The sequence below is a fragment of the Triticum aestivum genome, chromosome 3A (assembly GCF_018294505.1).
Source record: "Triticum aestivum cultivar Chinese Spring chromosome 3A, IWGSC CS RefSeq v2.1, whole genome shotgun sequence".
NCBI classification, from domain to species: domain Eukaryota; kingdom Viridiplantae; phylum Streptophyta; class Magnoliopsida; order Poales; family Poaceae; genus Triticum; species Triticum aestivum.
Window position 1 is genome coordinate 497,129,067 of NC_057800.1, and position 12,499 is coordinate 497,141,565.

Genomic DNA, 12,499 nt, shown 5'->3' on the forward strand with positions numbered 1-12,499 from the left:
TGTTGGTCATACATGGTATGGATTTGTGGCGAGTTTATGGAATTTCTAGATGTTGCCAAATGAGTTAATCTTCTATGTCCTCGGGAAGAAGTCGTAGAATTCATCGGTATTTTATCTTTTGGTATAATTTTCAATCTAAAAAGTGTGCGTGCTTGATTGCTCGAGTACCATTAATTTGCTATGTCCCATAGTGCTTGTGGATTTACAATTCATTTAAAGTTAGAGGATTACTCCATATGCTAACCAAACAAAATTTTCGATGTTTCGGTGACTGTTCACACCTTGGTCAATCAGATTGTTCACTTATGGAGCTTTCTTATTGTTTAGTAATATAAAATTATACATCTTTACCAAAATAACACACCTCGTCCTGTTCATACTTAATCAATGCTATAACCCACATTGTGCTTTTTCATGCGTTCTACTATCTCCCAAGGACAAATGGCACAAATCCATGAAAATAGTCTCTTTCAGATGGGCCCATTCTATTTCAGACTTCCTGATTCTTTCCTGCTTCAATCTTGTATAATGTAGTTGCAATTTTTCCATCTGAGAATACCTAACCAAATACTCAAAATATTCAGAACAAACAACTGGGACAACAACAACGTGTCCTCAACCTAGGTATAAAAAATAATCACAGAGAGGACAAGAAGGCGAAAAAATAATTTCAGCATGTCATCCTATAGAAGGCCTAATCAAACACCGAGAATACTTTCAAAACAACAACTACAAGAAGAGCAGTGTCTCCTCAACCTAGTCTTCTCCTAGCCTCCTAGGTAGAAAAATAACCACACAGAGGACAAGAAGAGGGGAAATAAAAATAAATAAGTTCAGCACGGCGAGCGAAAGAGACCCCCGCAGAAGCCAACGCGACGCCAAATCCATTCCTCTTCCCTCTCCACAGGCTGAGACGAAGCCAACCGAAGCGAGCACGAACACCCTAGGCGCGCGCGCTCAGAGCCGTGGCGGAGTCATCGGGCTCGCCGTAGGCAGCGGATGGCGACGCCCACGCCCATGGCAGGCGAGGGGACGCTCGCCGCGGTGATGCCGCTGTTGCCGCCCCCGCCACCGGCGGCGGAGGCGGCCGCGGGGTCGGCGGCCGAGGCGCCGATGCTGATATTCCTCTACTTCCACAAGGCGATCCGCGCCGAGCTCGAGGGCCTGCACGGCGCCGCCGTGCGCCTCGCCACGGAGCGCGCCGGCGACGTGGGGGCACTGGCCGAGCGCTGCCGCTTCTTCGTCAACATCTACAAGCACCACTGCGACGCCGAGGACGCGGTACGGCCGCTGCCCCTCTGCAGAGCTCCGTTTTGTTTGAGGCATTTCGTTTTCCTCCGTTTTACCCCCCTGTAGCTGGTGTGAATTTGGGTATGGGCTATGGAGATGCGTGGGCGCGTACGAATATTGGTGCTGTTTTGGGTTTAGGGTTGGGGAATTGTTCCCTTCGGTCTGAAGGAGCTGGGCGGGGTTGGGATTGAATCGTTCGACCACTGTTAGGATCTGAATCCGGTGGACTCCATACCATGATGTTGAATCTTCTTCGGGTAGCTTTTGATGCAGCAGTGGACAGTATAAGGTTGTTTGGCTGAATCAGCCTATGCTCACATGAATAATTTGTCGCACTTTTTGCCCTTCTGGCTTCTGATGTTGACATAAGGAGATGATGCCCAAATTGTATAAGCCATGATACAAAAGCCTCCGTTCAATTGAAACCACAATGGTAATTTTGATATTGACATCATCATGTGAGGCCTTCTCTTTCTTGCTTCCATGGTGATGTTTTCTCACTTTCATTAGAGCACAACGGAACTTTTACGGATCGAGTCGGATAGAGCTTTCTTAGTTTCAACCTGTTAGAGTCAGGGGCTAATGGAGGTCAGGTCCTTCCTAGACTTTTTTGCTTAAATCTTGTTACCCTGCAGAATGATAATAGATCATCAGTATTCTTTAGTGGCAGAGAGTCTAACTGACAAGTAAATGCACCTTGATGTCCTATTTTCCCTCGAATGCCGCAAAAATAGAAGTTCTGTTTTGAAGCACAAAAACGTTAGTGCTGTTGTAAACTTCTTTTACCTTGACCATTTTCTTCATGGGAAGAGCTGTCATAGTTGCTTGTTCAAATCTGTTTTGGCAATCTATCTTTCTAATGCTTTATTGTTTATGCTTTGCTTTTTAGAAATATTGTGCAGTTTAGTTATGAGTTCATCATATCATATTTTTTGTACTAAAAACATGCTCATACTTTTTGGTTTGACAATTGCAGGTTATCTTTCCAGCACTTGATATACGAGTCAAGAATGTCGCTGGAACGTATTCTCTAGAGCATAAAGGCGAAAATGACCTCTTTACCCAGCTTCTTGCTTTATTACAACTCGATATTCAAAATGACGATGCTCTTCGGAGGGAACTTGCATCCTGCACAGGAGCCATACAAACGTGCCTCACCCAGCATATGTCCAAGGAAGAAGAACAGGTCAGTGCCATATTTCCTTTTTAAACGGCCTCTTATCATATTAAGCAGTTCATATCCAACTAGATAAGGAAAACAGTATGCTGCTCAGTATCTTATGTTTGAACCAATTTTGTTCTAGGGCAAGTGCATTCTATGACAGTGTCACCATTCAAAAGTTGTTCTTAATGCCTGTTTGTGCTCTTATTAGGCATTTTATGAAGGTGCTCATTTGTTGTAATCGTGTCGAGAAGTCCTTAGCAAAATCATCTTATTACTAGGCTGTCCAACTTTCTTGCCCCTTTTTACAACATTTGAATGCTCACGATCTCCTTTATGACGGTGCTAACGGTTATAGGATGGCAAATCAAGCTGGCAAGCTTTTACTTTTAAGTATTTTGAGTGATTCTATGATATACTTTCCTGTTATTACCTTGATGTCAGTAAGGATAGGTGCAAACAAAGAAGTGATGGTAGTGGGACATATGTGGTCTTCTAGTTGCTACTCTACCGTCATTGTTTTCTCAAGTTATCACCAAGGGTTCGTATGCCAGTTTCTGTATTCTGATTAAAGGGTCACACAGCTCTCGGTGTCATGCAGGCATCTTGGACTGTATTACTCTTATTCTGCATTTTTGAAATCCCGGACTGCATGTTCTGATCAGAAGTGTTTACCTTATATGTGGATCCCATTTAAATAAGCTACATCAACCTGTGCACCTACACGGGCTGCATATAAACAATACTTTATACATCTTAACGTAAAGGGGATTCTCTAAGGATATTTGATGCATTTTTCTATCTGATTACACTTTTACACATATCCCTTTGCCATGCTCTGATTGCCTTTTTTCTACTACAACTCTTAATTCGTCAAGTGAATATTCCTCATCTTGTGATATGAAATCCGGCTGTTGTAAATTAATGGCAAGCCTCTGACTAGTAAATCTTTCATACTCCCCCCTCCCACAATTTAAGACGGTTTTTGCAAGCTAACATAGCTTGCAAAAACGTCTTATATTATGAGAGGAGGGAGTAATACATAATGATTTTGATTTTATTATATTACTTCCTGAAATAAATGGCAGTTGTAAATTCAATTACATTTTAAATTTGATCCTACCGTTATGATTGGCATCAATTACTCATTTTGTCTTTCATGATCACATGTATGCTTTAATGTTTGATATTTTTGGAATTATTCTTAATTAGGAGCCCTTGTTCTTTTCGTGATGAAACTAGGAGTATCTTGTATATACATCTATCTCTAAATTGGGATTTTCACTTTATTTTGAATTTTGATCTGCACTGTAGGGTACATATATACAATTATTTACCCATCTCTCTCTTCTGTCTCAGTTTTTTAGGTGCATATACATCTAACTTTAAAGCCAAAATCCATGTGTGTCCCACAGCACAAACATATGCTTTTTCCCCCTGATATTTCCAAAAATGTCATATGAAACCTAGTGCAAAGTGTAATATTATTATGCAGGGGCCTGCTGCAAGGTGACACAAGTGGCAATCTACCTGGTGTGAAGTGCAATTTACTCTAATTCTGATGATGTTGGGCAATGTGTGGTGGCTTGAAGGGAGCCTCCATTTAGTAAATATAAAATTGTGTGTCTGTTCTTGTATCCCTTGCTGTTGCACTCTAAAGAGGCTGCCCAACATCGATCAGAAGCTTTGACTAATTGTTTGTTTGAGTAATATAATCCAGATAAACAAGTGGGACAGCTGGGTTGCAATATTAACTTGCATGAACTAGATCTTTGGGAGTAAAGAAAATGTGGCAATTTTTTTCTTCGGATTATGCTCTTTGCATGGTCATGTATCTTTTGTGGTGTCTGCATCCTAAAATCATATCTAGATGATGTGATTACTCAAGATATTTGGTGTTGGTGACTGATCGTATTTCATACCTATTGGTGGCTGATCATCTGATTTTCTAGGTCTTCCCATTGCTTACCAAGAAATTTTCATACGAAGAGCAGTCAGATTTAGTATGGCAGTTCTTATGCAACATTCCTGTAAATATGCTGGCAGAGTTCCTTCCGTGGCTCTCAGCTTCTGTTTCATCTGACGAGCATCAGGATATTCGTAACTGTTTATGTAAAATAGTTCCTGAAGAGAAACTTCTTAAACAGGTCTCACAATTGCGCCTCTTTACTGTTTCTGGCAATAACTTGCTTGTTGTCCTGTTAAATTTGAGTTTTAAAATTTGTGAAGGTTGTATTCACTTGGATCGAAGGGAAAGCAACAAGAGAAGTGGCACAGAGTGTTGTCAGTGATAATTTGGAAAGAAGTCATTGTTGCAAGGATGCTTCCTTTGTTAATCAAGCGGAGAAACTTATTTATCCACTTGAACAGTCTAAAGTTGGGCATATAAAGTATACAGAATCTAATGATTGTCAGGCTGACAGGCACCCCATAGATGAGATTTTATATTGGCATAATGCTATCCGTAAAGAATTAAATGATATAGCAGAGGAGACAAGAAGGATGCAGCAGTCTGGAGATTTTGCTGATATATCAGCCTTCAATGCGAGACTTCAGTTTATTGCAGATGTGTGCATCTTCCACAGGTATTTAGTTTTAATCTTCAATTATTCACACTTTAATTTAAGATTTTATTGTGCAACTATGTATATACACTCCTTTTTAATGCTGCTTTTCTATGTAAGTTGACATTGAGTATACCATTTGTTTGTTATTAATAATATAATTGGCACTCCCATTCATCATTTGTAGTGTTACACTGTTTGCCTTGCTTAACATACCCTGCCTGCTGCTTGGGTAGTTATGTGGCTTATGCACTATTTTTGACATCGTGGTGCACTGGTGGCTTTTGCACTTTTGCTACACACGAGTTTGATTTTTTTTATCCTAGTATGGTACAGGTGATTACATACACTTGAGCAAGCAGTATCACAAACGTGCTAATTCTCCTAAATTTAGGAACTGTTTAACTGAGAATAGTTCTGCACATATGTATTATTGTTTTGTTGTACATAAAGGTATATTTTTCTGTGCATGTATTGGTGTCATGCTAGTCACACCTTGTTGTGTACTAGAACTTGTTTTCTCCTGGTTCGTTTTTGACACTTTTCACCGGTAAAACAGAACGTTCTGAAAGTAGACTATGTACCTTCTTTAATTTCACCTGTTGCATTTTTTATTATTATCTACAGTATCGCCGAGGATCAGGTTGTATTTCCTGCAGTCAATAGTGAGCTGTCCTTCGTGCTGGAGCATGCTGAAGAAGAGCGTCGATTTAACAATTTTAGATGCTTAATTCAGCAAATCCAAATGGCAGGAGCAAAATCAACTGCAGCAGAGTTTTACTCTGAATTGTGTTCACATGCTGATCAGATAATGGAGGCAATTGAGAAACACTTCTGTAACGAAGAAACCAAGGTTAGTACTTCGTAGTGATGTTTCTGTGCCACTGGAATTATTGCTTTGTCTGTCAGAATGTCATCTTTGGTTTAATTTACCTAGGTGCTTCCCCAAGCTAGGGTTCTTTTCTCTCCTGAGAAGCAAAGGGAACTTCTATATAGAAGTCTTTGTGTCATGCCATTGAAGCTATTGGAACGTGTTCTACCATGGTTGGTGTCAAAACTGAGCGATGAGGAGGCATCTTCTTTTCTTCAGAATATGCGCTTGGCAGGTCATCTCTTTACTCTGATTATTTTAAGTTATTTTCTTTATACATTATACTTAGCTTTGAAGTTTTCATTGGGAATTCAATGTTTGCTGAAAGATTCATGTGAAACAGCACCATCATCTGACACCGCATTGGTCACTCTTTTCTCTGGTTGGGCATGCAAGGCTCGCTCAGAGGATAAATCCAATTCTGGAGAATATATATGCTTAACATCAGGGGCAGCAAGATGCCTGTTGGATGATGTAGAAGAGCTGAAAAAGTGTCAATCATTCTGCCCATGTGCTTCACGTATCAGTGCAGATGTTGCTCTTCATCTGGAAAATGAAAATGGTTCTAGGCCAGGCAAGCGAGGAAATGATGCAGAATCTGTTCCTGGTACTAATGGAAGTCACTGCTCTCAAATTACTGACACTGTAGCAAGTCCATGTAGCAAAAAACCTTGTTGTATTCCTGGGTTGAGAGTAGACACGAGCAATCTTGGCATCGGTTCACTGGCTTCTGCAAAGTCCTTTCTCTCCCTGTCATACAATTCTTCTGCGCCCTCATTATATTCAAGCCTTTTTTCATGGGACACAGATACAGCATTGTCTTGTTCCGATGGCATCTCAAGACCAATTGATACCATATTCAAATTTCACAAGGCAATTCGCAAGGATTTGGAGTACTTAGATGTTGAATCTGGAAAGCTCATCGATGGTGATGAATCTTGCCTTCGCCAGTTCATTGGAAGATTTCGTTTATTGTGGGGTCTTTATAGGGCGCACAGCAACGCTGAGGATGAAATCGTGTTTCCTGCTTTAGAATCAAGAGAGCCATTGCACAATGTGAGCCATTCATACACTCTTGACCACAAGCAGGAAGAGCAATTGTTTGAAGATATATCTAATGTTCTCTGTGAGCTTTCACAGCTACATGAGAGCCTGAACCAGCCACATACTGAAGCGAATGAAGCAGAGAAACACTATTTGAATTCATGTAATGTGATTGATTCGACTAGAAAGTACAATGAGCTTGCTACGAAGCTTCAAGGAATGTGCAAGTCTATCCGGGTTGCCTTGTCTAATCATGTCCACAGAGAAGAACTTGAGCTGTGGCCATTGTTTGATAAACATTTTTCGGTGGAGGAACAGGATAAGCTTGTAGGTCGTATAATTGGTACAACAGGTGCTGAGGTTCTCCAATCAATGCTACCTTGGGTTACATCAGCGCTTAATCAAGAAGAACAGAACAAGATGCTGGATACATGGAAGCAAGCAACTAAGAATACAATGTTTGGTGAGTGGCTAAATGAGTGGTGGAAGGGAGTTCCAACACCATCTGATTCTTCGTCAGAGGCATCCCCCATTCCGGAAGGTTTGTGCTGTTGGTCTCTTATGGCTTTGCCCTCTATTATTAACAATGTTTTCAACTGCATTGCGCCCCACGTGTTAATACCATGTTTGTTAGTCTAATCTACGGTCAAAATTTGGCACAAAATAGGAAGGTGACCAATAAACCCAGACAGAGGTAGTAGTTGAAAAAACTGCAGTATTATCAGAATATTTAGAAAATAGTTTGTTGCCTTCCTGGTGTTATTCTAATACAAAATGACACACATTTGATGCATGTTTGACCCTTTTTCCCGGTATCTGATGCTTGTTTAGTTCGGAACTAGTTCTACGATGGGTTCCTTTCTTTCCAATGATTCTTTCTTTGATAACTATAATTTGCCATTTACAGACAGTCATTCACAAGACAAGCTTGACCAGAATGACCAGATGTTCAAGCCTGGCTGGAAGGACATATTTCGAATGAACCAGAGTGAACTTGAGGCAGAGGTTCGAAAGGTTTCACGGGATCCAACACTTGATCCAAGGCGAAAGGCCTATCTAATCCAAAATCTCATGACCAGGTTTGTCGTCTTGATATTTCAGTGAACAAATTGTTAAGAAATATATTAATAGAATTTTATTGACACATGTGTACCTTAGCCGCTGGATAGCTGCTCAGCAAAAGCTACCGGATCCAAGATCAGAAGAGTGTAGTGAAGGTGCCGGTATACCTGGATGTTGTTCTTCTTATCGTGACCAGGAGAAGCAAATATTCGGTTGTGAGCACTACAAACGGAACTGTAAGCTTGTTGCCGCTTGCTGTAACAAGCTGTTTACATGCAGATTCTGCCATGATAAAGTTAGCGACCATACAATGGAAAGGTGAATTCTGTATTATGCAAGAACACTTATCTTGTTACCCTGAAGGGTATTTCTATTGTTTGATCACACTTTCTGTAAGCCCAATTTCAAACTGCTAATCAGCTCTAGTAAAAAAAAGAAGATACATAGGAAACAGATAGAAACATGCAGTTTTTTTGTCTTCATATAAAAAGCATAAAGTTACCTACATTTTGTGATTAGTTATTTCATTCATATTTCAATTGATTTCTTATTTATCCCTTTTCTTGCTTAGTTGGCTTTGCTTGTTCATATGTGGTTGCATTGCTGAGATGAACAAATACGCATCAGCTCTGTCTGAGCTGATACGTTTTCTGTTCCTTGACCATTGTATTTACGTTCAGAATGCCGTGGCAGTGCTTCACCTATCTATAATACTCCCTCCGTCCCAAAATTCTTGTCTTAGATTTGTGTAGATACGGATGTATCAAGTCACATTTTCGTATTAGATGCATCTGTATCTAAACAAATCTAAGACAAAAAATTTGGGACGGAGGGAGTATATAAAAATGAGGACCAATGAGTATAGTTTCTTGTGTTCTTGAAAAGAAACAAATGACTTCCCTACTGTACGTTCTTTCTTCTAGACGGTTGCAATCATATCAAATGTAAATGTGCCAACATTACTTCTGCCTGTAGGAAAGCAACACAGGAGATGATGTGCATGGTATGCCTGAAGGTTCAACCTGTCGGTCCGAATTGCCAAACTCCATCTTGCAATGGACTATCCATGGCAAAGTATTACTGTAATATCTGCAAATTTTTTGATGACGAAAGGTAACATTAGCCAACATCATTGAAAGCTCATACTTTCTCTGCTATATAATTGGCACTGGGATTTCGAATTTTTTGGGCCATCGAACAACTATCCCAAATTATTGTTTACGTTTTAGTTTCTATGTATTTTTTTGATATGTAGCCATCTCCACGTCCAAATTCAAATTCAAATTCGGATTAGATTACATCAAAAACTGTCATTGACATTATTTATATCTGACATATATCGAATGTACATATATTCGTATAAAAAGACTCGTATGTATCTGTAGTCAGTAATAATCTAGCCCACATGCAAATCTGAGTTAAGTTTTGTACGCCTGATAGAGCAGCATAAGAAGTATTACTGTCATTAGTTTTATAAGATATTTACAATAGGAAATAATTAGTGCAAACCAGTTCCGTTCACCAGTTGATAGTCATCATCGGTAAACATACAAAATAGTCTGTCGAATGTACTACCTTTTGAATTTAAGCTAAATGTTGATTAGTGTTAGGAGAAACGACAGCGAGGGATTCAATGTCCATGATTACCTTTAAGGGAACGATTAGTGCAAACCAGTTCCATTCACCAATGAATAGTCATCATCTGTAAATAAAATAGTCTGTCGAATGTACTACCTTTTGAATTTAAGCTAAAAGTTGGCTAGTGTTAGGAGAAATGACTCTGAGGGATTCGATGTCCATGATTACTTTAATCTTCCACACTTTTTGTAAGTCGTCAGAGAATGAGATTTTTTTTTCTCCTAGCTTTTGATTTCCTCAAGGTATACTTACTAATTGGCTTCATCATGAAAATTGCATTAACAGACCCTTAAGAAGAAACAGTGTCGCGTTTGCTCAACTTTTAGATATTTGGATGTCACCTTGGGTTATTTTCGCCAATGCTGTGCTCAGTTGTTCAAATGCAATAACACAAGCTAGAACCTGTTGGTTTCCCAAGTGGCTATGTTGTGTCATACTCCCTCTGTTCCTAAATACAAGTCTTTTTAGAGATTCTAATATGGACTAAATACGGAGCAAAATGAGTGAATCTACACTCTAAAATATGTCTATGTACATCCGTATGTAGTCCATATTGAAATCTCTAGAAAGACTTATATTTAGAAACTGAGGGAGCAGTTTACATTGGACATTGAAATACCGTTTCCATGGCAAGCAATTGGGCCCCTTCTAATGCTGGGATATTTTACAGGACTGTCTACCATTGTCCGTTTTGTAATCTGTGTCGTCTTGGTAAAGGTCTTGGTGTTGATTTCTTCCATTGCATGAAGTGCAATTGCTGCCTTGGAATGAAACTAACAGAACACAAATGTCGGGAGAAGGGGCTAGAGACAAACTGTCCAATCTGCTGTGACTTCCTATTCACATCAAGCGCGGCAGTTAGAGCTCTTCCTTGTGGTCACTTCATGCATTCAGCTTGCTTTCAGGTATTAGCAAGTAAAATAATAATTTGTTTTTCTGATAATATATATCTGGCTACTAGCTGTCAAAAATGCTTCTGACAATTGTCAACCCCAGGCATACACTTGCAGTCACTACACTTGTCCTATCTGCTGCAAATCCTTGGGAGATATGGCGGTAAGCTGCAGTACTTTTACGGCATTGCAAATCTTTGCATTTATGGTAATGAAGTTAATCTTCATCTCGAGTCCCATGAGTGTTTTCATGTCTTAGTGAAAACTATTATTTCTCCTATTTTGCTCTTCATCTAGAGGGCATTCCAGTAGCTGATAAGTGATGTTTCTTTAAGCGTGAAACAGACACATTTTTCATTACTTTGATACCGGAAGCATGTACCTCCATTCGAGACTACACAATCAAATGTTTTATCTCTTCAGTTGTATTGTATGATTAGTCTCCCACTGACAATACAATGCTGATTCCTGACACCTGAGGGTGACTTTACTTGTGGTCTTGTTATTTAAAATAGTTCCTAAGATGCAAAATGAAGACTGTTTTGGTATTTGGGGAATTACACAGTAGGACATTTTGCTCGAGTCATGTTGAGTGACTGAATGTAATGTAGAGAAACTACAGTGGTATTGGTATCTGAAAAAAAGAAGAGGAAGCATTTTAAATTGTTGCCATTTTATGAGATGCCAATTGAAAATTGCCAGTTCCATTTTGACTTGTTTGAGATCTAGCTTCCGATCAGTTAGCTCCCGTGAAACTATTTTCTCCAATACTTTAACGTTACCATGGCAGTCTCAGAATAGTATGGACATTCTGATGTTCTTCTGTGGTTAGTTATTCCTTGGAGTGTGGGTTGTGAGCTGCTTGTTATTTATTTCTCCATTTGTCTATGTACAGGTGTACTTTGGCATGCTTGATGCGTTGTTGGCTGCTGAAGAGCTTCCCGAGGAATACCGCGATAGGTGTCAGGTATTCACGTTCTGTTCTTGTTTCATTATTTTCATATGCTGTTGTATTTATGTTCTGTTGCATTATTCATGCAGGACATTCTTTGTAATGACTGTGAAAGAAAAGGGAGATCTCAGTTTCATTGGCTGTACCACAAATGCGGCTCCTGTGGTTCTTACAATACCAGAGTTATCAAAACTGATACGGCAGATTGTTCTACCCCAAACTAGCGAGGGGAATATTCTTTCTTTTTTAGTTTTTGTCTCTGTAAATATAGTCTTACAGAACCTTGTGTAGAATAGCTACCATATTTTTTCATCCCATAGCCAGTCATTTTTGTCAAGCATAGCGTGCAATTTACTAGGTCTAGTGCTATAATCTGTAAAAATGGACATGAGCCTGACTTCATCCTGTCAGGTGCATCCTGCCTGCACTAAAGGCTTAGCATCCATGCCAAAGTATACAGTATACAAGTGTACCTGTACACAAATACCGACAGTCCTGACTTCTGTGTTCAACGGTTCCGAAAGACCATTTTCGAGCAAGATTCTTACGTTCCTTATATACACAGCTATTTTATATAAAAATATACATAGCTATTTGAAATGAGTACCATTTTAACCTTCTCTTCAAAATATTTCAATTTCGGTCGCTTGGATGGGTGAGAATCCTGCCTAAGCAAATCCTTTTTATTCCATCTTTCTAAAGATGATTGACTGTATATACAAATATAAAGAATACTCTGCCCGTGGCATAATATAAGATCTTAGGGATTTCTGTTTTCATGCCCCGCATTGCTTAGCCCTTAGTTTTTGCCCATGCTCATTTGTAGTCCTCATTTTTGCCCTCTACGTGCGGCCCACCCTTACAAAAGCCCAAACAGGGGTTTGTCATTGGGTCAAATGCTTTGACCGTTACATGATGCGGTTACTGACGCGTGGGACACCCCTTGTCAGCGGCAATGCGGTCGTAGGTGGGCTTAGTTATTGACACGTAGGACACCACCTACGGGCCCATTTGTCGTGTTTG

The 12,499-nt window shown here is 39.8% G+C and overlaps 1 protein-coding gene across 1 annotated transcript; it reads left to right on the plus strand.

Annotated features, from left to right (window-relative positions):
• The first annotated feature begins 847 nt into the window (after positions 1–847).
• LOC123061834 (zinc finger protein BRUTUS) lies at positions 848–12,032 on the plus strand. Its single transcript, XM_044485120.1, has 14 exons — positions 848–1,281; positions 2,267–2,476; positions 4,405–4,599; positions 4,682–5,037; positions 5,644–5,869; positions 5,954–6,122; positions 6,231–7,472; positions 7,839–8,010; positions 8,090–8,311; positions 8,969–9,106; positions 10,302–10,536; positions 10,628–10,687; positions 11,420–11,491; positions 11,566–12,032. Exons 1-14 carry the CDS (start codon positions 1,000–1,002, stop codon positions 11,698–11,700), a joined length of 3,714 nt encoding a protein of 1,237 aa, XP_044341055.1. The 5' UTR covers positions 848–999; the 3' UTR covers positions 11,701–12,032.
• The last annotated feature ends 467 nt before the right edge of the window (positions 12,033–12,499 follow it).

What these genes read in the sequence shown, in the direction of transcription:
- LOC123061834 (XM_044485120.1), top strand. Translation starts at nt 1,000, where the DNA reads ATGGCGACGCCCACGCCCATGGCAGGCGAGGGGACGCTCGCCGCGGTG. An exon ending in TGTCCAAGGAAGAAGAACAG is followed by an intron (nt 2,477 to 4,404) that starts GTCAGTGCCATA and finishes CTGATTTTCTAG; the next exon opens with GTCTTCCCATTGCTTACCAA. An exon ending in AGCGACCATACAATGGAAAG is followed by an intron (nt 8,312 to 8,968) that starts GTGAATTCTGTA and finishes TTCTGCCTGTAG; the next exon opens with GAAAGCAACACAGGAGATGA.